A 26,468-nucleotide genomic window follows, 5' to 3' on the forward strand; every position below is an offset into this window, starting at 1 on the left:
GAACTCTGGACCTTCGGAAGAGCAGTCGGGTGCTCTTACCCACTGAGCCATCTCACCAGCCCCTAGTTTTTGAAATATTTTAAATATGTTATGTGAATCCATTGCTACTATTCCTTTCCGACTCTTCCTGATACCCCACACTACAAAACTTCATGTCCTTATTTTTTGTCTTGGTTTGAATAACTCCTTGAGTCCAATTACTGCCACCCATATACACATGGTACAGAGCATCCACTGAATGATGGGATCATCGTTCATGGGCAACCTACCAGTGGCTGTGTCCTCAAAGGGAAGTGACTCTTCTCTGAGTAGGCATCAGCTGCCCGTAGTTCCTCCACCTAGGGTGGAACCTCTGAGTTCCCTGCCCCATCATTGCTGGGATATTTCCTTCCTTGATCATGTGCAGGTACCTACCACTGCTGTGAGTTAATGTGAATATCAGTCATGTCCAGAAGTCAATATTCTACACCTCTCGTCCTCATCCTCTGGCTCTTACATCCTTTCTGCCCATCCCTCTGTAGAGTGTCCCTGAGTCTTGGGTGGTCACGGGGTAGGACAATTGATATGGATGACCCCTCCACAGCAAGCACTGACAAGTGACTTAAACTTGGCATTTTGACCAGTTATGACTCTGCATCAACCCATGCAAAATGTAGCTTCTCTGACTGAAGCTGTGGGGAGCAAAAACCTATGGGTTTAAACGTGCATATTAGAAGGTAGTTTGACATCAGGACTACATAGCAAAACAACAGTAAGTTCTCCAGCAAGGTCTACCATCTTGAGAAGTCATGGATTTATAATCCTAGCTTGAAACCTCACCTATGGAGCAGACCTTGTATAACACCAGAAAGTGGTTGGTTACCCCAGTAACCACTATTACATCCTCCCAGGCAGATCAGTATTGTATGTCGCATGCTGGGTTTAGCACTGGATAAGACCAGTGATGCCCTTCACTCGTCCCATTGACAGTCTCAACAGTACCTTCTAGCATTATGTAATGTTAGCCAGCAGAGAAGAGTTCTCTGGTCAGTTAAAAGTTGGCATCTCCATGTCCTGCATCACAGCTGAGTGGTTATCTTCAGTTCTAGGGTCTTAACATCTAGCCAATTTGTTGATTAACATTTAGCTGTTTCTACTTTTTGACTACCATGAAACTATAAATGTTACTACAGTCACCTTTGTACAAGTTTTATAGATATTAGGTTTTTATTCTTCCTAGGTTTATAATTAGGAATGGGATTTCTGAGTGACTTGGCTATTATTTCATACTTAATATCAACTAATGCTTTCAAAGTCTTTTAGGACATCTGCCTATATTGTTACTTTAAAAATACAAATATTTCTTTCTATGATCACAATTTTTTCTCTTCAGAAGTCCTAGTTTTTTCTTTAATAATGCCTCTTTTTCTTGTTATTTATTTATTTATGCTGTCATATTTGCCTTTGGTTGAATCGATTTTCTTAAGTAGGGAATTTACCAATGACCCACCAGAATCCCATCACCTCGTGTTTCCTTTTTGGCAGTGTTGTCAGGAGCCACACGCTGGGATTATGTATCTGAATGTCAGGACCGAATGCGTCTCCCTCTCTCAGAGCCCAGAACACTGAGGCAGGAAAGGGCAGGTGGGACAAAGACCAGCGATGATGTGTCCACTGTGAGCTTTCCTAAGACTCAGATTTGACAGCTCATGATTCAGCAAGAGAGACACACAGGTTCACAGGCATGGAAGGCTCTCTGTTCTGTGCATTCCTCAATAAGGAATGACGCTGCGTATAAACAGTTAGGGTCTCTGGGAAACCTAGGTGACCACAGTGGTTTGAGCCATTTTGTCTTGTTGGACTTGGATTTTTTTTTCCCTCTCTGTCCATAACTTTCTTTCAGAATGAAAGCAGTTTTGGTTGAATCCCTTTTCCTAATTAGAGCATTAGATCATCAGAAAGTCATCTCCTCCAAAGCGGCCTCCTCTTCTCTCACTACATGGGAAGGGTTTTGTTCAGGGTTGTATTATTGTTGTTGTTGTTGTTGTTGTTGTTGTTGTATTTTACCTGGTGATCTCTTTCAGCGAGTTGCAGACTTGGAACATGAAAATGCCCTCTTGAAGGATGAAAAAGAATACCTTAACAACCAAATCCTGCGCCAGTCAAAAGGTAAGCGGCTGAGCCAGCCTTCCACACTCTTCACCGGTCTTCCTAGCCTGCTAGTTGATAGAGAGGAAGAAGGGCTTCCCTATGTGGGAGCTGGGGAAAAGGAAGGTCAAGTTTAAGATCCTGCTGTGCCGTTTGTTTGAAGAGTCTGATGAAAGGGAAATCCATACTTCACAGAAAGACCTCCCACGCAGGTTTGTATCTGGAGACCCATAGTCAAAGCATGGCACGGCTATGCCCAGCTCTCTAAGTGTGTGCAAGTGTCCTCCTGAAACTGGGCAGGAAAGACAGAGCTGGAAGGACTTGTGAGAGGCGTGAGCAAGATGCACAGCTGAAGTGCCTAAGCTGGCGCCCAGCACAGTAGCACTCAGGTGGTGGCTTTACATTTGTCTTGTTCTTCCTTCTCGCTGTGTCTCCTGTCAGATGGTCACTGTATTGCCTGCTGAAAGACAGGGTCTCTGATTAGACTCCAGATAAGCCTCTCTCCAGTGCCCCTCAACTCCCATGCTGCCACCCACCCTGTGACTCTCTTGGCTGAGGGGGAACAATGAAGCACATAAATCCAGTTCTTACCTGTTCAGTGGTAACCAGGTCCCCTCCACTCTTACGGTCCTCACCCATCTCACCAGGCAGCCAAACTTCATAACACCACAGCCCCCCACCAGCCTGAGAGCTTGTGAAAATACAAGCTGCTTTCAAGTTGCCCTTAAAAAAAAAAAAAAAAAAAAAAAACCAACTTGCTTTCCGTTACTATGGATACAAGGTTGGCAAGAGAAAAAAGACCATCAGAATCTCTTAGGTTCCTTGCCCGCTTCTCCCTATATCACCTCTGCTCTGGTCTCCAAGGACCTGGCAGATAAGGATTACAATGAGAGGTTTAGAATGCTTCAACTGGAAAGGCTGCCAATAGTTCTTAATGTCGGTTGTCACAAGAGAGGCAACCACGTGGACAGGGTGGGGGTGCTCATGAATATCCAGAGTCTCTCTCCCTGCCTTCCTGAGAGCAGGGTCACTCTTCCTCCTGTCTAAACCCTTGGTTCAGAATAATGAGCCCCTCCTCAACTCCACAGTACATGAGGAACATGAGAGACTCCCCCACAGCTTCTGGGACCAGCCTGTGGTGGGCAGCATCTTAACAAGAGATTAGTCAGAATGCTCCTAGCAGGGCATGCGCAATTGAGGATTCCCCTCAGATGCTGAAACCCAGCTTCCCATGCCTGCTTCTCAGCTGAATCTTCACAGAGCTCTGTGGAAGAGAACCTCCTGATGAAGAAGGAACTAGAGGAGGAACGGTCCAGGTACCAGAACCTCGTGAAGGAGTTCTCCCAGCTGGAGCAGAGATATGAGAACCTTCGGGACGAGGTGACAATCCTAAAGGCAAGGGAGGCAGCTCTGCTGCCTGGTGGCAATGGCTTCCCTTTCTGCCTTTTCAGAGCTGGCTGTATAGCTCTTGCCCTCTGGCACTGCCATGCTCAGTAAGCATGCATGTGTGCAAGGACCACCTGTTCTTTCGTTCCTATGTGAACTCTGGTTAGCAATCTGCCAGCCGGTGATCATTTCTGAGGGTGCTCTTTCCGAAAGCCGAGGTCTTATTGATATCTTAGGAAGTTAAGAATTATTTTTCTGTATGTGTATATGTCATCTGCTTCTTGTTCTAGAAAATTCCACTGTTGAGACAGTGGTGTTGTAGGCTCTGACCTCAGCTTCATTGGTCCATGTGGAGAGAGACCCTTGGAACCTGGTTGGGTCTCCTACTCTCTGACAAAATACAAGATATTTTTGTGACATTTCAGGATTTGACACTCTTCTTTACTTGTAAGAATACTCCCTCCCAACATACATATTCAACATCAGTGAGTTAGTTGCATGGAAACCAGGAAAGGAATCTGAAGAGGAACTGAAATAGAAATCTATAAATTCCACCAAGCTCGGTTTTCACTCTTAAAGACAAACCAGCTGCCAAAACAAAACAAACGGGAAGGTCTTTTTAAATGAATAGCACGGAAGGTACGCGCTGTTTCTAATTGCTCTCATTTTCACGAGCAGAATGGGGTGGAAGGAGAGGCTGCATGGGATAGGGTTGCAGAAAGGGTTTCTTTCAAGAATGTGGAGAAGGTCCACTGTATGCAATCTGAGGGCACGGCTTGAGTGAAAGGCTGTTCTCTCCTCACTTTCTGGGTGTTATGGGTTATAAAGCATTCGTAGAGTATTTGCCTGGCATACACAGGAATAGCTGTTTATCCACTGTTCCAAGGAGCATTACTGCCCAGAGTTGTGACAGTGAAGCAGTGACCGAGGTCCAGGGTTCCTTGAGAAGTTACTTCGCATTAATACGAGCTGGTTATGAGTTGTCACATTTTTTTTTCTCCTTGAGCAGCAAACTCCGGGCCACAGGAAGAACCCATCGAATCAAAGCAGCTTAGAATCTGACTCCAATTACCCCTCCATTTCCACTTCCGAAATCGGAGACACTGAGGATGCCCTTCAGCAGGTGGAGGTAAGTCTCGGGCGCTGTTTGCAGTTGTCCTGCAGGGGACATTTAATTGTCTGCATGGAACTACCCAACAGAGATAGACTGCTCTGTTAGAGGTGGCTCAGAGGGCCCAGGGCCCAGGGTCACTGGGATGCAGTGAACTTAGCAACACACAGTCGGATGTACGGCGCAGCATCCTGCGTGGATGCTCTGTGGCTCACAGGCAGTGAGGCTGGTCCTGAACTGTGCTCATTACATGAGGTAGAACATCATCACGCTTCCAACATGTAAAAACAGGCTGCATAGGTGCTCACACACACTGCCTACTGACAGGCAGACACATGTTTGTGTACATGCATAACCCACATAGTAAAATCCAGATATTGATCTGAAAGGACAGAAATACACTGGGAAATCCATGTATTAAGATCTGTTGGAGATACGGGCTCCACAACAGAGTGAGTGTTACTTGTTTCAAGTTACAATCAGGTATGAGTGTCACATTGACAGTGACCAGAGGCCACCGTGATTCCCATCAGGACGCACTACGGTCCTGGGATTTAGTTTCTCTCTTGTAATGCCATTTTCCAGAAGTGGATTCCCTTTTACCTTCCAAAGAAAATGCCTGTGCCTGTTTGCATGTTCTTAGAGTAGGTGATAGGTTATTTAAGTGGCTCACACAGGGTGAATGTTAAGGGCAGAGACAGAGACGTTATTGAAGAGAGCAAGCCCATAGCCCTAGCTTTTCTAAGGGAAACACTAGTGGTTTGATGCTGGCTTTGTGTTGGAGGGAAGGGTTGGTGCTGGGGAGGAGCAAAGAGGCAGATGGCTGCTACAGAGGTGGGCAGCAAGGCCTTGTGTATTCCCTGGAGCATTTGTGCTATGAAAACCACCTTCTGGGCACCCCTCTTCCTTGGCAGGAGATTGGCATAGAGAAGGCAGCCATGGACATGACCGTCTTCCTGAAGCTGCAGAAGAGAGTGCGCGAACTTGAACAGGAGAGGAAGAAGCTGCAGGCGCAGCTAGAAAAGGGACAGCAGGACAGCAAGAAAGGGCAGGTGAGTGAGCGACCACTCTCGAGGGAGCCGTGGGGGCTCGGTGGCGGTGGGCTTCAGAGCATCCTCTTGTTGGACTCAAGTCCTCTGTGAGTGTCCTACCCTGATGCGTCTGTGCAGGGCATGCTCTCTGGGTGTCCCAGGGCAAAGGATTTCCACTGAGAAGCAGTAGGGAGTCTGTGGGAGCTTATGCCAGAGGAGTGGCATCAGGTGCAGAGAAAACAATACAGCAGACGTCAAATTTAGCAGAGGAAGTCCACCACCCTCTCATGCCTGGAATCTAGCATGAGCTCAGCCACCAGGATCAGAGTTAGAGGAGACCCTCCTTACCTATGGCCATGCCTTACGTCATCACAACTGAAGTCACCCTTATCCTCTTGAGTCTTGAAAGAATACTGGGTGAAACTTTATACCTAAAGGTAATTTCTCTGTCTCAAGGACTTTGGGGGCACCCAGAACTATGCCAGTATCAGGCTCATAGCAAGTATACAAAGTGGGAGTTACAAAAGCAAGATGTCTCTCGGTATTCATGAAGGCATCTACTGCCAAGCCTGCTGGCCTGAGTGTGATCTGAGGGACACACATGATAGAAGGAGAGAACTGATTCCTGCAAGCTGTCCTCTGGTTTTCTCACAGATACCGTGGCAGAGGCAAGCCACGACAGGCACACACACCTGCACACATAAATATGCACACACACACAGTCGCTGTGTATAGTTTCTTTTTTTTTTTTTTTTAAGACAGGTTAAAAATGCCATTGGGGAATTTGAATCGGGTTTGGGGTAGCAAATGTAGCCCAGGTGTGAAATAAAGAATGTTGTAGTGTGGCTGTGAACGCCGCGGCAGAGAGCTGTCAGGAGAGAAGAAGAACCACTTTGTCTTTCTTTGAAGCTGTGAGGAACACTTGTTGTGGAATTCAAGTCCATTCCTGGGTCATATCACTAGCAGATCTATTCTCAAACCTAAACTGAAAATCGTGGGATCTGACCGTCCTCCTTGCCCCCCTCCTCCCTCCTCCCTCCTCCCTCCTCCCCCTCCTCCATCCTTGATCCCCACATCTTGGACCCAGACTCTCTTCTGATAACACCTTTCTTCCCTTTGCAGTCTGAGGTACTGCAGACTCTGGGGGGGCGGGGCTGTCAGAGTCTTGGGGACGGTGTGTGTGTGTGTGTGTATGTATGTGTGTGTGTGTGTATTTGTTTTTGTCTTGTTTAATAAGCGTTAGGTGAACAGGTAAATCTTGGTGGTGGTGTAAAATCTCCCGGTGGATTAGGTTAAGAGTGGGCAGTGAAGCCATTGGGTAAATGAAGGACTTCCAATTATAAGGAAAAGCTATCCTGACAGACAAACATAAATCAGACACTGGACAGATACTCTTAGAGTTGTATCCCCAAAGCCCAAAGTTGTATGTTGAAAATGTGCATCATTAAAATACCCTTTAGTCCTCCAACCTTCCAGACACTCTAACCTAGCAACAACGCACCCACAGGGTGTGGCTAGTTCACCACCATGATCACTGGGGGCAATAGAGAGCTACCACTGCTCTGTGACACTGGTGAGACTCGGTGGCAAATCACCTTCCTAGAAAAAGGTCAAAGTTCGAAATGAAGGGCAATTTCTAGTGAATACTCATTGCTCTTGTGCCCTCTAAAGTCACACACCTTTAATCCCGGTACTTGGGAGGCATAGGCAGGCGGATTTATGAGGTTGAGGCCAGCCTGGTCTACAGAGTGAGTTCCAGGACAGCCAGGACTACACAGAGAAACCCTGTCTCAAAAAAATGAAAACAAAACAAAAACAAAAACAAAAAAAAACAAAAACAAAATTAAAAAAAAAAGTCAAGGGAATTTAAGTCAACCATCATAAGTTATGGGCCATCTGTGCGGATGGCATTTGATACAGCCAGCATAGAAATTTCTACATACTTGCCCGCACCTACACATGATTTCTGGATTCCGCATTTCAGAAATGCCAAATTGCTCTTGAAGTTTGGCTTCAGAATTGGTGTGTCTGGATACTGAGTAAAAGGGGAAATCTCAAAATATAACCACCAAGCAAGAACTGTAGGCTCTGCCCTGTGTGTGGTCGTGTGGGGAATAATGTGGAATCCTCTATCATCCCCTGAGGTTAAGAATGCAGACATCAAGTCTCTAAGTCTTCCCTTGGTTCCAGAAGGAATCCTAAGCCAGCTAGAGTGATATAGCCCCATGTCCCCGGCCTTAGAGGCCTTATACTCCAGATAGCCTGGCTGGGGTGCTTGTGAGTGTTCCATCCATGGGGAGGGGCTAAGCCGCTGTGAGAGTGGGGCCTCTGTGCCTGCTGGATCTGCTCTGTGTATCCAGTTCCTTTTCCCCTAGCCTGGCAGTTAACTTGGCCCCTATGGTGTTCCCAACAGACATAGAAACATGGTAGTACAGCCCTTCAAGTACAAGTATGTGGTCCTCTTGCTCTGAGAGTCTAATGTAATCAACATTTAGAGGGGTTATGTCTATGTCACACAGAATGCAAATGCAGGCCACTTACCTAACAGCAGGAGTGCTGACTTGGGTGATGGAGGGAGGCAAGTCAAAAGTTGGTACCCAGGCTGGGCTTTTCCCGGTTTACATTGAAGGAAACAGTGTAGCAACCATACATGCCCTTCATCTGGAAGAGGTTGCAGGAGATGCTCACTCTGAACTCAGACACCCTGGTCCACCCACAGCAGTGACAGCTGTGTCCCTGGACTTCAGGTTGCAGGGACTTAGGCAATCTCATGAAATGCCCCATTAGGTCTTAGTTCTAAAGACCCACATTCTTCAGGGATGTCTCCCCCTTAAACTCACTCCAAGCAATTAGGAAGTTGTTTATGCCCCCTTTCAATGGCCAATTCAACAGTAAGGACTGCCCACAGAATCTGAGGTCCTTGGCTGACCTGTGTCCTGGGAGACTTGTTATTCCAGTGACTGCTGCCCATTGTGAAGTCTGCTGCATGCACTGTATACCTATTATGAGACTGTATACCTACTATGAGCCAGCCACTTCATAAAAGCAGCTTTGAATTACCTCGTGAGTGCACACCCCAAAAACACGAGGACAACATCAATATTCAGGGTGGACAACTCTTAGGGATGCTGAAACAAAATACTTCCAACCCAATTACTTATTAACAAATATTTATTCTTCCAGAGGCCAGAAGTCAGAAGTGAAGGTTTTGATGTGACTGTCCCCTGCAGGCATTAGGGAAAACTTGTCTCATGCCTTTCTCTTGGCTTCTGGTGTTCTGGGTTTGCAGCTGACTCCAATCCCACCTCCATGTTAATATGTCCGTCTTATCTGTGTGTTCTTTCCTCCCAAAGCATTTGGGCTCACTACGTCACATCCCCTAAGACCCTATTCCCAAGGGAGGTCACATTCACAGGGAGAATTTAGGACTTATGGGTACTAAGGTTGTAGAATTTAACCCATGGCGTAGTGTTTGTAATACGTCTTCAACCTGTCTGCACCTGTGAGGACCATGTGATAGCATGGGGACAGGAAGGAGTTGTTATGGGGGATTCATGGTAGCCCGAGTACTGGGCTACTCTTTGGAGGAGGTGGGGAATACACCTGTGGAGGGTGAGGTTGCCAGCTCTTCATGCCAAAGTAGAATGAGGAAGTTTGGCTGTCTCAGAAATGTCTGCAGAGCACGTGCCCTGTGGTCTGCGCTCACCTCTCTGTCCTCCTATGCAGGTAGAACAACAGAACAATGGCTTAGATGTCGACCAGGACGCAGATATAGCCTACAATAGTCTAAAGGTAAGCCATCTGTCCCCCGGTTGAAGACAAACCACATAGATGGGCCAGGTCCTCAGCTTCCAGCCTGCTCTCAGTAGAGCAATAAGCAAGTGGCGCTATTCCTACACCTCACATCCTCATCTTTGAAACAAAAGGGAGTTTGTGTTTATACCAAGAAACACATTTTCCTACTTGAAGCAGCTCCAGTTAAAACACAGTGTGGCCACAGGAGTAGACTCACTTTGAAACAGTATCCAAATGTGAGGCAGAGGGTCTGCTGACGGATCAGGAGAGGGCAGAGCAGAACAGTACAGACTCCAGGCCCCAGGAGAAGGGAAGAGTCATCAGACCAGACCCATCCCTCCCTAAGACGTCACACTGAGGCCATTCCACAGTCCACTGGTCACTAATAGAACACCTGTTACTGATTTGCTAATGGCCATTGCCCAGAAAAAAACATCGAGTCATTTCTGTGGCTTCTCCCTCCCAACTATCTTTTTCTACTGTGGTAAAAAAAAAATATAGATATAGATATAGATAGATAGATAGATAGATAGATAGATAGATAGATAGATAGCATAAAATGTACCATATTAGCTATCTTAAATGTGTATATGAGGGTCAATAATAGAGGATACATTCATAGCGTGCCCTGTAATCCATCTTACAAAGCCTGGCTCCTCTGAAGACTCCGCTCCTCCTTCCCACAGCCCCACACAGACTCCATTCTATTTCCTGTCTCTGTGCACTGTCCAGATGTCTCCTACAGTGGCATTTGTCCTCTCATGAAGATGCCCCCTACCAGGGACTCAAGGCATTTATCTTCTTGTGACAGTGGATAGCATTTGGCTTAATGCCTTCAACGTCCGTTCATGTTACGTGTGTTGGCATCCTTCAGCTAGCTGGATCTGCCCTGGCCTCCTCACTCAGCTCATACAGATTCTCCCACTGGAGTTGGCTCAGTCATCTTGGGACTCTGACAAGCATATCATGTTATTAAAAGTTTTTAGAAAGCCTCTAAGCATGTGACCACACGAAAGTTTTAGGAAGTCCTAATAGTGGCATGTTGTTTACAGCTTTCAGCTAGAGACTGGGCATAGCTTTGCTCTATAGCCCTACATATGCATACACACACACACACACACACACACACACACACACACACACACGGCTATCAGCCCAGCATTACTACAAAGAAGAGTTTCATGGCTAAATGTGCTCAAAGCACACATTGCATCCTGGTTGAATGGTAGCGCCGTTGCATCAGGAGTGTTTCTCTGAGAACTTGGGGTAATGAGTTCAGTTTCAGCTCTGACTGGCCACTCAGGTTGTCAGAACCTGAGCCATGGGTGTCCTCACTAAAGAAGGATCCTTGCTTTCATGATAGACAGGGAAAGTTAAGGAAAGAGAAGAGATGGGGTAGCTGGGATATGCCGCCACCGCTGATCAGCAAGCATCAAGGTGTGCCTCTTGTCTGCCTTGCAGAGACAGGAGCTTGAGTCAGAGAACAAGAAGCTGAAGAATGACCTGAATGAGCTGAGGAAGGCTGTCGCTGACCAAGCCATGCAGGATAACTCCACCCACAGCTCCCCAGACAGCTACAGCCTCCTCCTGAACCAGCTCAAGCTGGCCAATGAGGAGCTCGAGGTCCGCAAAGAGGAGGTGCTGATCCTCAGGACCCAGATCATGAATGCCGACCAGCGCCGCTTGTCTGGCAAGAACATGGTAATAGGGTGGCAGCCATGGATGGGCTTGTTTGAGTGACACTGAGCCATTAGGCTTGTGGTTTTATGTCTTTACTCAGGGAGGTCTTAAACCTGAAAGAGCAGGATCTCTGCCTTTGGGGGTGTCTGAAAGCAGACCAAGAATTTGGTGCCCTGTCTTCATGACTTCTTTCAAGAGGGAAAGCTAGAAATGTCTAGAATCTACTGAATTTAAGAACGTGATTGAGGGGGCTGGAGAGATGGCTCAGTAGGTATGGGCACCTCACTGGTCTTGCAGAGGACCTGAGTTCAGCTCCTGGCACACATGTCATCCCCGTGTGGATCTGGTGCCATCTTCTGGCCTCTAGAGGCATTGTACCTATATATATATATATATATATATACACATGCAATGTATGTATATATATATGTGTGTGTATATATATATATATATATATATACATACATATATACACACATATACACACACACAGAGTGAGAGAGGAGAGAGAGAGAGAGAGAGAGAGAGAGAGAGAGAGAGATTTTTTTTTTAAAGATGCAGATGGATAACCTCAGGGCTGTTTTCCATGCCCTTGTCTCTTCGTTTTGTCTCTGGGGAGATTTCCCTATCAGCCTTTACAGGTAGTGGGTCCTCTTCATGTTTGTTTCTGATGGTCTTACCTTCTAGGACAGAGTTGGACAGCGAGGGGGAGGGATTAGAGTTTACCTGGCTTGTCCAGAGGGCTTTACCAGGCTAGACCACTCTAGACATGGGCCCTAGGTATGGCTGGGGGATAAAGAGTCTCAGTAATAAGGCTGGAATCGTGTCCTCTGATGCTTGCTCCTCCCACAATCCCTCTCAGCTCCCGCCCCTACCCCACTGCTGACGCCTGTGCCTTACAGCCAGACCTTACTAAGGCTGTATGTCCTTCCACCCAAGATGGCCTTTTGAAGCCATGCTCCTGCCTGTATTTAACAGAAATTAGGTCTGCCTCTCTTTCCCAAAAGCACATCAATATACTTCAATGTTAGAAAGCTATTTCCTAGAAGTTGTACAGCCAGAGTTGTTTTTTGTGTTTAATTTGGGGTCTTCTAGGAGCCGAACATCAATGCCAGAACAAGTTGGCCCAACAGTGAGAAGCACGTGGACCAGGAAGACGCCATTGAGGCCTATCACGGGGTCTGCCAGACAAACAGGTAGGGCCCTGCGGTACCTAGAGAATGTGATAGGAGGACTGGTGACAGGAGTGGCCGTTGTCCAGCCCAGCGTGTTGCAACCTGTTACTTGGGAACTGGCCATCTGCCCAACATTGGGGAATTATTTGTTGGAAAGAGAAGGTCCTGGGAGGCCTGCCAGAGGAAAGCATTTGTTGAAAGCTGCAGTGGGGTCCTTCAGAAGGCCCCAGAAGGTGATGCCTGAGTCCGCCTCCTCTGAGGACCTAAGCACTTAGGACTTGCAGGTCTTCTGCTGCAGGCCCTCTTCTGCAGAAGAGGAAACTCGGGCCCAGAAGGATTGAGCAGCGCCAGGCACACAGCAATCCAGGAAGGCTGGCTGGCTTCCAGGCTGCGCGGCTCCCCGCCCTCCCCCACCCCCTGTGTGGGAAACCCAAGGGGGGAGATGCAGCCAGCCCCCACAAGTCTCCCTAAAAAAGAAAGGGGGGAATGAAGGTGACACCCTGCGCTAAAGCCTGAGTCGTCTTAAATTATCTCGGGTAGAAGATAAGCGAAGAGATGAATAGAGGAAAAACCTCGCAGGTGCCGTTCAATTAGAAAGCAAGCTGGCTGCTGAGCGCTGGCCTTATCGCTCTGATCTGCAGAGCCGAAACTGCTCCCAGCCCTCTTTCTGTTCTCTTCTGCAGCTGTCAGGAGACTAGCCCTCCATCTAGGTCTTTCCAGGGGCTGCTTAATGCCCCAGATTTTATCTTCTTACCTCAATAACAATGGAGGTGATAAGACAAAAATAGCCCTTACTATATCTTAAAATAATCCCGTACTCAGACAGCTCAGCAAGCAATAGTGAACAGCCGAGAGGCTGAGTTGAGAAAAGTATTGCTGCCAAGAGGAGGAGAGTCTGGGGACCCAGGTCCCCAGTATCTGCCACATTAGGCACCATAGTATTTGTCTTTTTCAATTTCGATCCAGCCTCAGCTTTGAGAAAATGTTGATACTACAAATCCTAGCACTAAGTGGGAAAGTATGTGGACTGACTGTCAGGGAAGGGTAGTAGGGCTGTAACTCTGGGAAGCCCAGACAGGCACCCCCTTATGAGAAGGGTGCTATGAAGATATGTTTGCTGTGCCATTCCTGTGGTTGGCCTGTAATGGAGAGGTTTACATACATACAAATCGTGTCATGCATGTTTGGTCACGTGGGGGTCCCTTTAGAATTTGGATGAAATTTATACCTAGAAAATGTGTACATGTCCTGAATTCAGGCTAGACTTCTGAGATCTCTGATACACTTGTCCCATGGACAGTCCCTCCAAGCATCTGGGGTCCTCCGGTTCACACCCTTCCACTTGCTGAGCTTCAGGGCCTGCCAAGATCTGCAGAGAGCATCCACCTGTTCTGTCTCCCCCGGCACTGTGAGCATGCTACCAAGCATGGAGGGGTGCTCTGGCCAGAGCTCTTAGATTATAGTATGCTCTTTCCTGCTTCTGCAAGCCTATGCTGCCATCTTAGGAGCTAGGGGCAGCCAGCATCGTCCTGACTGCTTTGCTTATGGAAAAGCTAAGAAAAAGTGGCAGCCTTGGAAGCCAAGCTTAGAGCCTCGAGTCTCATCCCCTGCCACCTGGTTCTGGGAGAATGATGGATGGGATGGGATGTGGGCTGGGTGAAAAGCAGCTGCCTCCCCTACTCAGGCCAGCCTCCCCTGAGCAGACCTCCAGATCACACAGCTGGGTTAGGACTTGAGCACTGAGTGCGGCTGCAGCTCAGCTTAAGTCTAGCTTCAAGTAGTGCTCCTCGGACCCCTGAACACTTCCATCCAAGGCAAGGCTGTAGAACTCCTTTGCAGTATGTAGAGAGCGTGTTCTTGGAACTATCCTTGGGACCCAGGAAACAGCAGGAGGCCCCAGCACAGAAAAGCTTGCTTATTGCCTTTGGCTGGAACCAGGTCCATTTAAGGTCCTGGTTCTCAGAAAGACAAGTGCAGGTGGGGTTTTCTTTGCACACATGCTCAGTGCATAGCCTGGCTCTGAGGGCAGCTCCCTACATGTGGGCTCTTTCCTCCTCTATGTCTCTGCCCCTGGTCTACTTTTCAGAGGCCGCAGCAAAGATCCTGGGCTGCTGAGAGAAAATGGTGTGGGGGCTAAAGAATTAGGAACCCACAGAGCACTCAGGAATTTTCCTACACTCAAAGAACTGATCAGACCCAAGATGACATATGACAGGGTGTGGGTTCTTGGTTCTTCTGTCCAAAGTTTGCAGAAGGAAAGTGCGACCTCTCCGAGACCATTTCTGTTGCACGACCTCTACAGCTAGTTGAAAATATATAGTAGGCCATCCAGCTCAGTGTGTTAGCCTAACACGTGGAGAATCAGGCCAGGGAGTGCAGCTGAGAATCCCCAGTGGGGCTCCTGGCTACACAGTGAGCCTTGGGGCCTTGCTGTGTGTTTCTCTGTGTTTAGTGGACTTATGCAGAGAGAATTTTGAAGTCAAGCTGTTTGGGGTTTCCTCCTCATACCAGCAGATGTCACTACTGCGCAGTCACACTCCTAAGCACAGAGTGATAGGGAACTTTGGGTTTCTTCCACATAGGAACAGAGGACTCTACTAAGTCAGTTCACTAGCTTTTTAATTTACCCGTTTTCATGTGTCGAGTGTCCGAGCTGTGCATCTTATTACAGCTCACCTCTGTCCATGATACCCAGCATGCGACAGAATTCAGAATTCTATTCCCCTGTGAAACTCATAACATGAGGACTGATGCTAACTTCCAAGAGGTATGTCTAGGCATCACCCATGTGCCACTCGGGAGACTCTGAGAACTACAGGAGTGAGGCAGTATTCTCAGAGACCTAGCAGTCCCTCTCAAGAGCTAATGTTCAACCAGCAAGGCTAGGGAGGCTTCAAAAGAAGATCGGAGGGCATGCGGGTGTCCAGCCAGGTGCCAGCACGTCTCCACTTGCAACTAAGGAGATGGCTGGCATACAGCATGCTGGGTACTTGTAGGACAGGGGCCTTTTCAGGGGTAGAGCATTGCTACAAAGGATGCTTGGTAGATATCAGCCTTCCCATCTGAGAACAGGAGGAACAGATATCAGCCCCTGCTCAACACAGCCTTAGGTCCTTAGGGATCTTCTGGGACATACAGATTGCCCAGGACACCTAACTGGTTGGCATCGAAAGAGAAAGCAGAATCTGGTTGTCTTTATTACCTTTCTATTGCTATGATAAGACACCATGACCAAGGCCATTAATAGGAAACAGGGTTTCTTTGAGGCTTACAGTTTAATAGTTACAGTCCACGGTCAGCATGGTGGGAGAACATGACAGTATGGTGCTGGAGCAATAGCTGAGAGCCTACATCTTGATCTAGAAGCACAAGACACAGAGAGTGTTACCGAGAATGATGAATTCCTTTGAAACCTCAAAGCCCATTCTCAGTAGCTCCTCCTCCAGCCAAGCCCCACCCCCATCATAGTCCTTCCCTAACAGTTCCACCAACTGGAAACCCAGTATTCAGACATATAAGCCTCTGGGGGCCATTCTCATCCAAACCACCGCAGTGGTGACACTCCAGACGTTCACCAGGCAGAAGGCTTGGATGGGGGTGTTCATCAAAGTAATTATCAATCAAAACTGGCATCAAAGTGTTGGCAACAGTCTTCCTTACTGCCCTGTCACACAGCCAGGAGTTTCTAACACTAAACAGGTTGGCCTTAGACTAGGAACAGAAGCCATAGGAAGGTCCCAGAAGTGCAGTAACTTAACTCCTGTCCACTGGACTTTCAGAGTGGTGGTTGATACAGATGTTGGGCAACCAGCTCAAGAAGCAGACTGTATAGGTCTGGAGACCTTCTGCTAGAGGATAGCTCTGAAGGGATCTAAAATGGATATTTTCAGCCCCTGAACTTTACCCAAAACATGACAGGGCAAGATAGTAGCTGGCTTGGCCAGGGCTGTTTGGTTTGCTATCTGAGTTCTGGGATGGGCTGAGTGGCCTTTCTATTAGGTAGGGCAGACTAACTCCTGCTCATGACTCGTGCCCTCTACCAACTCTCCACTGGCCTTTAAAGATGCCCTTGTGCTTAGGACTTGGTGGGGTGGGGTGGGGTCAGATGAGCATTGAGCACAATGACCTCCAAAAGCCACCTTGGCTGACATCAGGCAGAATGCAGGGTCAACAAAGGATACCAGAGACCTGCTCTCACAGGTTGACTGGACAGGGAAATGGGGTAGAACTGACATGAAGGGAAGACAGCATTTAGTTCTCAGCCTGTATGTTTGATGTAGTTAACTTTAAACATGCACACACACTCATGCGACTCTGTAAGGCAAGTTAGAGTTAAGGTTAGTAAATAACCAGGTACTCTTAATGACAGAAAGAAGACCAAGAACTATGCATAAAAAGGGAAGCAAAATGTGCAGTCTCCTTCCTTATTCTGGTGGAGGCCAGCATCCCCAGGTGTCTGTCTCTGCTCTACAGTGCCCTGTCCCTATACAGTGAAGGCCTGCTCAGCCCCTTCTCTCTCTCTCTCTCTGTCTCTCTCTCTCTCACACACACACACTTGGTGTCTTCTCCTCTAACCCTGTTTTTATACTTCTCCTTTTCCTTCAACTCCTTCAGATGGAGGCAGCACGGTGGGTCTGAGGTGGTCCAGCCTGTGCTACTGTGTGTCTGTTATGTTTGTAGAGTCACAAGAACAAGCTCTTGGCTGTCTTCGGCAGCATGTACTTGATCTGCAGCTATTGGTGGATCGCTGAGACCACATGGAACCTCTTTCCCAGGCACTACCTGAAACCCGGGAAAGTCAAAGAGGGTGGTGTCAGCTAGCGCCTAAAGCCAGAGAGAAGCATGAGAAACATCCCACAGTCTGTCCCCTTTTCTTGACTCCAAGGCTTGGCTATAAGCTTTCCGGTCTCTGAATGCCTCCTCTCCTCTCCACTGGACACCTCTTTCTCTGTACTTCATTTCTAGCCAGACTGAGGATTGGGGATATTTGAATGAAGATGGAGAACTCGGCTTGGCTTACCAAGGCCTAAAGCAAGTTGCCAGGTCAAACATGCTCCCATCTTGTATGTGCTTCATCTGTGTGCCTGCTCATGTCTGTGTTCCTTGGTTTGGCCTGAGCAGCTGTGAGGGTATGGGGCACAGTTCACACGGGCTTCTGACCAGCAGTCCCTAGAGGCATCCATTCATCATTTTGGGTCTGGGCTGTACAGAAGCTGCTTGCCTGGGTCAAAATGGCAGTGCTAGGTGGGCCAGGTGAACCTTAGAGACCATGGGGTCTACAGGTGGAGAAAGAGGGAGGGTTCCTGTAGCAGAAGTCACACAGCTATTGAGCTGCAACGGGGACTAACTTGTGGGACTCCAGGGCCTGTGCTGCTAACATGCCGCATACCAACCTTCCTAACTCTTCAGGGCCAGCCAAAGTCCTTGACCTAGTTTGCATGCTGACTGTGCAGCAAAGCAAGGCTCCTTCGTACATGCTATCAGCACACAGCTGGTCCCTGTCTTAGGGACTGCCTTCCTGGAGCTGATAACAGCCAACTGCTGCAGGAGCGTTGTGCCGTCTGACTCTCCCTGTGAGTGCAGTTTGGCTGGTTTAAGTTACTGCTTAAATTCTGTTTATGTAGACAATCAAACCTTTGATATCAGCAGCAGAACGGACTCCAGTTTAGCCAGGGATGTCGTATGCAGAGCGAAGGCAGTACAGAGGCTGATCATATTCTCGTTGCCAGCACAGGGCTCTTGGAGAGCCGGGACAGAACTGTTCATTTGTTCCCAACAAGAAATGGGGCACTTGCTATCAAGGCTTGTTTCTCTGAGAGGAAACAAGCTCAGAGAGGTGGATGAGTGTGAGTCCTGGGTCCCTCAGTGACTGGGTGGCGACCACACCTCAGCTTATGCTTGCCCATCACGTGGCTCTCTCCCTGCTGCTGCTAAGATAACGCAGATTCCTACAAGGCTGTGAGGGGAATGGCAGGTCCCCTAGTGCTGCAGCCTTTGCTGGGGACATCTGGGTCGGGTCCCTTATTCTCAAATGGTGGATCAGAGCAGGCCCTGCCACACAGGGTCACCATAAGGAAGAGGATTACCACAGGTAAAGCTTGACATCTGGAGAAAGCAGCGAGGCATTTGCTGTTTGCCTCCATGTCTACTGTGGTGGCTATTCAACAAGGTCAGAGACCTGCCAGTTGAGTTTGTTTTGTTAGAGTGGGAACCTGCGTGCGCATTTCTAGGGTGCTCTTCCTATCTGTCATGAGATTGGATATGGCACAAAGAAAAATCAAGCCAAATGCATTGGAGAATACCGCAGAGACCAATGCTTCAGGAGATCTTCAAGATGCCTGGATGGGAATCTTGCTCCCGCGTAGAGCCCTGGGCTGAATCCACTTGAGAGTAAGGAAAGTGCTAGCGGGGGGGGGGGGGGGGGGGGGGGGGGGGGGGGGGGGGGGGGGGGAGGGGATACACAGTAGGTCAGAAAGTGGTCCTGGGATAGCTCCCTGGAACCAACCAGTCCACGTCCTCTCTCCTGTTGGCTTCTGTCTTACACTGACGAGTTTTCATATGCGTAGCCAATGTCGAATGCTGTCTGGATACTGTATGCTATCTAAAAGGCTGCTACGGGATTCTCTCCCACCACTCTGGTGTTCCTGTGTTTCCCAGTGGTGAGAGGTCAGATTCTTGTATCAGTTTCTCCTTCAGGTCTTTGCTAAGAAGCCCTTACACATGGGGCTGCTTCGCTGCTTCTGTCAACAAAGTAGACTCCCCATTCTTGCTCCCTCTTCTCTATGGCAGTTACCATTTCCCAGATAGAAAAGACATGCCACTTCTTGCTATCTGGATACCAGGAGATGTCCCTAGTCACTACCATGAGCAGAAACTCTACTATGTCCCAGGTAAAGACAGGGCGACTGTGTCCCCTTTCCCTGAGGGTGAACATGCTAAATCAGAAAGCTAGATCAGGTAATCAAGGTCCAGAAGATGGCTAATTATTGCACTTGGTCACATGAGGGTCAGATCCCAAGGTGTGGCTGTTGCTGAGCCGCTGCTAAAGCCGGTAGGGGTGCCTGTGCTGTAGCTGCAGACCTCTCTGACAAATCTCTGAGCCTCCCCTCAAGCCTCTGCAAACTTCCTCTGATCTTTGTTCCTTATGGCACTAGTTGATCTTAAACATTTCCCCAAATAGTCTCAGCTTTTTCGACAAGAGGGAAAGTTGATATAAACAAATTACACATGAGATAAAGTGGGATATTAAAGGCGGAGAGAAAAGGCAAAATATTAGTTCTTCTCGAAGGAGAAGGAGAAGAAAGGAGGAGGAGGAAGAAGAGGAAGAAGAAGAAGATAATAATAATAATATAATGAGTGGAATCTACTAAAGAAAACATAAACTAGTAGAATTATCCGTATCTTGTCTTTACAAGGAAATTCTTACAAACTTTGAGGCAGATGTTGACACCGCTATTTTAAGACACTCTGAGACATTTATTTATGGTAATGGTATCTTGACATGGAGAGAGACTCTTAATCTCAAACCAGTAGTCTACACCTACAGGACAAAAAATAAGGGTGGCCAAAGAGGCCTAAGCCCAAGGGTGCCTTTGGCCTCAGATTCTGGTCACCTGAAAGGATCTGTTGGTCTGCTTGCCTGTTGAGACCTCCCCGCTGCGTCCATTCCTGTTGGGGCCATATGATCCCTCCTGCTGTGTGCTTGGCTGCTCCTGTCGCGTCTGTCTGTAGCTCCTCACGATGGGTGCCCACCCCAGCCACATGGTGACCTGGCTTGCTTCTCTGGGTCCAGGTTGCTGGAGGCCCAGCTGCAGGCCCAGAGCCTGGAGCATGAGGAGGAGGTGGAACATCTCAAGGCCCAGGTGGAAGCCCTGAAAGAGGAGATGGACAAACAGCAGCAGACCTTCTGCCAGACCCTGCTGCTCTCCCCGGAGGCCCAGGTCGAATTTGGTGTCCAGCAGGAGATATCCCGGCTGACCAATGAGAACCTGGTAAGTGACTGTGTCTCCTGGTTTGTAGCTCTTGGGATCATTTCTAGACGGACATAGAATCAGCTATCAGATGGGCTCGGGTTGTGTTCTTAGCTCTATAGTAGGAACAGGGACAGAGGAAAGTTGTCTGTTGATGAGTGATAATTGAAATAGTGTAGGGCTTACTTGATTTATTAAAATAGCGATGTCCGTGGACAGGTCAGAGATTCTAGCACATGCCTATGCTCCATATGGAGATGGAAGATCCAATTATCTTAGGGTTTCACTGCTGTGAAGAGACACCATGACCAACGCAACTCTTACAAAGGAAAACATTTAACAGTTTCAGAGGTCCAGTCCATTATCATTATGTAGCTCTCAGCTACTGCTCCAGCACCTGCCTGCAAGCCGCCATGCTCTCTGCCATGATGATAGTGGACTAAACCTCTGAAACTGTAAGCCAGCCCCCAGTTAAATGTTTGCTTTTGTAAGAGTTGCTGTGGTCATGGCGTCTCTTCACAGCTATAAGACAGTGAATGACCTTGTCTATCCGGCAGGAATCTCAATAAAGTTTTCAAGACACTTAAGTCCTTTATACCAACTGGGTTCTTGCAAAGTCCCTGATCTGTTTTACACACACACACACACACACACACGGTTTCTTTCCTTCCTTCCTTCCCTTCCTCCTCCCTTCATCCCCTCCCCAGTTGTCTGGGCTGTCACTCCTCTCCTCCCTTCGTCCCCTCCCCAGTTGTCTGGGCTGTCACTCCTCTCCTATAGATTAGGTGAAAGTTTAGATTCGTGTCAATCAGAGAAGGGATTTTTTTTTTTTTTGCCATCTGTATTATTTGTTTGTTTATCTACCCATCTATTTATGAGGAATTCTCCCACACCCATGTAAAAGGAAGTTAGAGGAAAACTTGCAGGAGTCCTTTCTCTCCCCCGTGTTGGTTCTGGAGATTGAACTCAAGCCATCAGGTTTGGCAGAAATGCCAGTGCCCACTGTGCCATCCTGCCAGCCTCTTCCCCTTTTAAATAAAGTCCCTCAAAACGCCTATAGTTAGAATTATATGCAGAGCCTATAGCTCAGGTATTGATCTTGTAACTGACTCCCTTCGGCAGGCCTACCTTAAAGTCTTCTTCGGGGCTGGAGAGATGGTTCAGTGGTTAAGAGCACTGGCTGCTCTTCCAGAGGTCATGAGTTCAAATCCCAGCAACCACATGGTGACTCACAACCATCTGTAATGAGAAACAAACAAACAAACAAACAAAAACCTATGGGCCGGAGCAAGAGGGAGAAGGGAAAGGGGAAAAAAGACTTCTTCCATCCTCTGACCCATGCACGTAGGCACATAGCACACACTGCACGTATGCCTTGGGTTCTATACCTATCTGTAACACACACGGGGTGAGACTCCACACCCAAGATCATGCAGAGGTCTCAGGATGGACTGTTTGCCACTCCCTTCTCAGGTCACTGTAGTTACCTAGGCTTCGCTCTACCAGTGAGAAATCTGGATTCTTTTCCTCTCTCCCTTCCCTACCTCAAGAACCACCGCCCAGCTGGATGAGGGCAATAATGATAGCAAAGTCCTTCCGGGGACAGCTTGCTGTTCTAGGTCTCAATGGACTGTCCTGCCTCCTGTGACAATAGTTGCTAGGGTTTCTGGCCACAGCCCCTGTCCTGTTTGGCTTCTGATCCTGATCCCAGAATCCTCTGTTTGGCTTGCTGACTCTGCCAGCTATGTGGCTGCATGCCTACACCTCCACCCAGAGTGCTGCTCACTATTCCCCTGGATACCTAGGCTGGGTGTCCCCTGAGGAGGCTTGGCTTAGGGAGCCCCAGGATTCCACAAGGTGCCCTTGTGCCACAGTGGGAGGAACTCACCCTGGGATTTCACTCTGTTATTGCTGGCAGAATGAACTCTGACTTGCCGCCTGGGCTCTGAGCAGGTTCTGAGCCTGTGTGAGGTGGCCCTTCTGCTCCTACCTGAGCGGGCTCCTCTGTTCCTTTCCTTCAGGGTGAGGCCAACATCCAGCTCTCACATAACTTTATTCTTTCAGGATTTTAAGGAATTGGTGGAAAAGCTGGAGAAGAATGAGAGGAAGCTGAAGAAGCAGCTGAAGATTTACATGAAGAAGGTCCAGGACTTAGAAGGTAGCGTACCTGGGTGTGCATGAGGCAGAGGTGACCCTGCCAGCCTGTGGGACTCAGCTGCCTGCCCATTGGCCCACTGTCCACTTCATGAGTTTCCTGGTGGCTGTGCCTGTGCCAGCCATGTCATGGGAGAATTTAGCTGCTGGCAGCCCACATCTTCTTAGCAGATAGGGCCCAGAGAAGAGACCCAGCTTGAGCAGGTGTGAGCCAGGCTGGAGGCTGGAGGGGAGAGCCACACAGGTACATAGTGGTACCTGCTTTCGAAGGGCAGAGAGGCAGAACGAGGCTGTCTGGTGTGAAAGAACACTGTGACACAAAGACCTGGGACCCTGGCCCCATGATGTGGGATGTCACAACTAGACTTCCAATTTGGAGTCTAGATGGTGGGACAGATGGAAATCTAAATCGCTTTCCTTAAGCCCTGGGAATGTCCTTTCCTGTGACTGGTGTACCCTCTAAATATGTCCTACCCTGCTTGTAGCCCTCAGGCGCCTCATGTCTCAGATAACCCTCTTCATCCCTCTACCCTCAGCCCAAGAGCCACCACCCTAGGCTTGGAATCCTGTCCCGTGCTGTCCTGAGGCCACAGATCACTGGGCACATCACTGATCACAGGGTGTATGTCCATGGCTTCTATAGTGTCAGGGACAGCTCTGCCCACACCAGGCAGCTTCCGACCTTTTCTCAATTGCTGGTCTTCCTGCCCTTGCCCTGTGCACCTATGGGAATTTTATCTTCTGATCCTCAGGTGGTCATGGTCCAGTCTCTTGGCTTCTAGCCTACCCATTCCACTCAGTCCAGGAGACTATCTGCCCCTCTCCACTGCCTCGCTGTCTGTGTTCTCACTCCCCTGCGTCCAATCTTCACCCCTGTTCCCAGGTGGCTCAGTAGCTCCCCAGGGCCTGCCTCTGCTCAAAGAACTCTCTCCTCCCACCTCTCCAAGGCCAGCAGAGTAAAATCCCAGTTCTTACCTAATGTTCCTGTGTGTGTGCTCATGTGTGTGTGCACATACACAGAGCATCCCTCCAGCCCATTGTAAATGCCCACCACGGGGGCATCACTAACCCTGCTCTTTCCCCATTCATCTAAGGCAGTGGTTCTCTACCTTCCTGATGCTGCACCCCATTAATATATTTCTTCATGTTGTGGTGACCCCCCCAACCTTGCTACTTCATAACTGTAATTTTGCTACTGTTATGGATCACAATGTAAATATCCGATACACAGGATATCTGATATGCAGCCCCAGAGGGGTCACAACCCATAGGTTGAGAACCACTGTAGAGGCTGGGTTGATGGACCAGCCCAGTTCTGACCTACTTCCTTACTTCCTGCTTGTCGCTCTCCATGTCCAGCCTCCACCAGCACCCACTCCTGGCCTGGCTCCTGGCCAAGATGCGTTGTCAAAGTTTCTTTTATGTAAATACACAAATGCATCTCCCCAGCTAGACTGGTGGGGGTGAGACTGGGGACTTCATATATGGCCTGTGCTGATGACAGTACCCTCAGACAGTTGGTACCCAGGTATACAATGAATAATATCTGGAGTCTACTACCCTCCTCTAGGCTGGGGGAAAGGTCTGAATGGAGTCTGACAAGTTCTTAATCCTCTGATTGGTACCCCTAAGATGCTTCCAGGATAATTGTACTTATGTGGGCTGCATTTAGCGTGCTCCCCGGCCTCACACTATGTTTGGATTCCACATTTCTTCTCCACTGGCATCACCTGCCCCGCCCCCCCCCCGCCAGCCCACAACTGCACCATCAGTGTCATGATGGCCCATGTTTTGGTGCACACATGGGACTAAGGAGAAGAGGCCTGGATGGTTCTCCTCCCAGATTCAGGGACCTTCCTTACAGCTTGGTAGAAGAAAAGCACTTGACAGCAGGTGAACTGACCATGGCTGCTACTACTTCTCATATTTTCTCTGGTCCAGAACCTACCCGTTTTCCTTGCAGCGATTCTCCCTCTTTGTACACAGTGGACCACGGCATAGGCGCTGAAGCCCTTGACTCACAGCTAGAGAGGTTCAGGCTATAGGAACAGATACAAAGAGTGTGAGCGTGATGCCCGAGCTGGGCCACCCCTCCTGCAGGCCTCAGCTGTGTGTTCTCACCGTGTTTCTGTCCTCTCTTTCCCACTCAGCTGCCCAGGCATTGGCACAGAGTGACAGGAGGCACCATGAACTCACAAGACAGGTCACAGTCCAACGAAAGGAGAAGGACTTCCAAGGCATGCTGGAGTACCACAAAGAGGACGAAGCCCTCCTCATCCGGAACCTGGTGACAGGTCAGAACCTACAGCTACCGGTGTGCCACCTGCCAGCTCTCTTTCCTCTCTGTTTCTATTCAGCCAACCCTCCCATCACCCCAGTGGCTCTTACAGTCCCCTTCTCTACCTCACGCCCACCATCTCCAGCTGGTCCTACGCTCCCTGCTGCTTTTCCAAAACCACCTCTAGCATTGCACCTATAGCTCAGGGAAGGGGAGGTCTCTGTTCTGCCAGTGGCCACATGGCTCCTGCCTGCCACATGCATCTCTGCAGCTGCAGTGGCTGCAATTCTTCTTTCTCTGGAGAAGTTCAGGTGGGCAAGAGTGCTTTGGCAATAGATAGCAGTGCAGGCTTGTCAGTAACTGTGCCAAAAGTCATTCCCTCCCCTATTGTGTATAATTCTCCCAGCATCTGTATCAGTAGGCACTATGCAAATCCCAGCTCCATATACTGAGGTCATTCTTGGAGCTGTCCCAAGTCACAGACAGAGTGGATAAATATTGGGTCAAGGATTCAAACGTCTTCTAGTTACAGTTTGTTAAGTGCTGTGTAACCCAGCACATATAAGTGTGGTCTCTGGAATCGCAGAGCCTCCATGTAAGCAAGCTTGCCCCTTTTCTCCCTGGACATGTAGTTGAGGACCAGTGTTCTTGTGTGTGACACTATGTTGTGAGTGTTAGAGGCTCAGTATGTGGCCCAGCAGCTTTGGCTGCTCCAGGAAAGGCAGACATCCTCCGGCTTGGTCCTCAGGACTACAACTCCCATTACCCACTTTCCAGCCCCTGTAGCTTCGGAACGCCTCCTGCCCATGGGGTCACTCCTCATGGATGCCCAGTTAGGAGGTCCGAGTCCCACTTGCAGGTTGTTGAGGCCTGTGTGACGATAGCTTTCTGTAGAGCTAGTCGCAGATGCCACCTTCAGGGATGGCATACCATTCTCATGGGAGCCAGTGTCCTTGCTAACCCTGGTCTCCATCCTTCCTTAGCCTCATCGGCCATCAGTAAGCCTCCTGTATGCTCCATTCTGCAGAGCCAGGAGAAAGAAAAACCTTAGAGGAGAGTCCTGTTTGGCAAAAGGAAGATTATCTGGTGTCTAATCCTGTGCTGCTGGCTCTCTTCTCTGTGATACTGTAGTGTCCCCATCTGTCAGACAGGGTGGTGGGACTGTCCCTGCCTTCCCAGCATGTGAGATAGAGCCAGAGAGCACACTGCAGGGCTTTCTCACTTAAGGAGTTGGAACTGAAGGTAAAAATCACCCTCCCGGGCATTAAGAGCCCCGCTGAGTACAGGGCCTAGGCCAAGAGCACAGAAGGAATAGTACATGATTTCTGCCAGCGTGCTTGCCCTTTGGTTGTCTGACTTGGGCATTTTGAGTAATTTGCTGGTGGTGGTTATGCTCCGACAACTATCTGTGACCTATAACGAGCAAGCCTTCACCCTGTGGAGAATGTGAAACACGAAGTGTGCAACATCTGAGCTACATATAAAGTATATATCCTGAAGAGCTGAATAGGACTCTAAATTTTATAACTTAAATGTGTGTGAGTCAAGGCTACTTCCTGCTCTGACTGCTTACATGGCTCTAGGTGATCACTTCCTACCTACATACCAAGAAAAGAGTAGGGCGTTGGTGGCGCACGACTTTAATCCCAGCACTTGGAGGCAGAGGCAGGAGGATTTCTGAGTTCAAGGCCAGCCTGGTCTACAGAGTGAGTTCCAGGACAGCCAGGGCTACACAGAGAAACCCTGTCTCAGAAACAACAA

General features: G+C 48.7%; 1 protein-coding gene across 4 annotated transcripts in view; it reads left to right on the forward strand.

The window, feature by feature from the left end:
* The window catches only part of Myo5b (myosin VB), a 314,400-nt gene that overhangs the window by 262,043 nt on the left and 25,889 nt on the right, over positions 1 to 26,468 (forward strand). For 2 of the 4 annotated variants that reach the window (XM_021150181.2, XM_021150180.2), the window contains exons 23-32: positions 2,064 to 2,148; positions 3,374 to 3,507; positions 4,523 to 4,642; positions 5,539 to 5,676; positions 9,382 to 9,447; positions 10,912 to 11,151; positions 12,226 to 12,326; positions 20,098 to 20,296; positions 22,340 to 22,433; positions 24,580 to 24,723. In XM_021150181.2, the coding sequence (XP_021005840.1) occupies positions 2,064 to 2,148; positions 3,374 to 3,507; positions 4,523 to 4,642; positions 5,539 to 5,676; positions 9,382 to 9,447; positions 10,912 to 11,151; positions 12,226 to 12,326; positions 20,098 to 20,296; positions 22,340 to 22,433; positions 24,580 to 24,723 (1,321 nt within the window). Of the gene's footprint in view, positions 1 to 2,063; positions 2,149 to 3,373; positions 3,523 to 4,522; positions 4,643 to 5,538; positions 5,677 to 9,381; positions 9,448 to 10,911; positions 11,152 to 12,225; positions 12,327 to 17,270; positions 17,349 to 20,097; positions 20,297 to 22,339; positions 22,434 to 24,579; positions 24,724 to 26,468 lie in introns of all 4 variants that reach the window. The other 2 variants (XM_029472030.1, XM_029472031.1) reach the window with 2 other exon arrangements.

Source organism: Mus caroli, chromosome 18 (genome assembly GCF_900094665.2).
Source record: "Mus caroli chromosome 18, CAROLI_EIJ_v1.1, whole genome shotgun sequence".
Classification (NCBI taxonomy): Eukaryota; Metazoa; Chordata; class Mammalia; order Rodentia; family Muridae; genus Mus; species Mus caroli.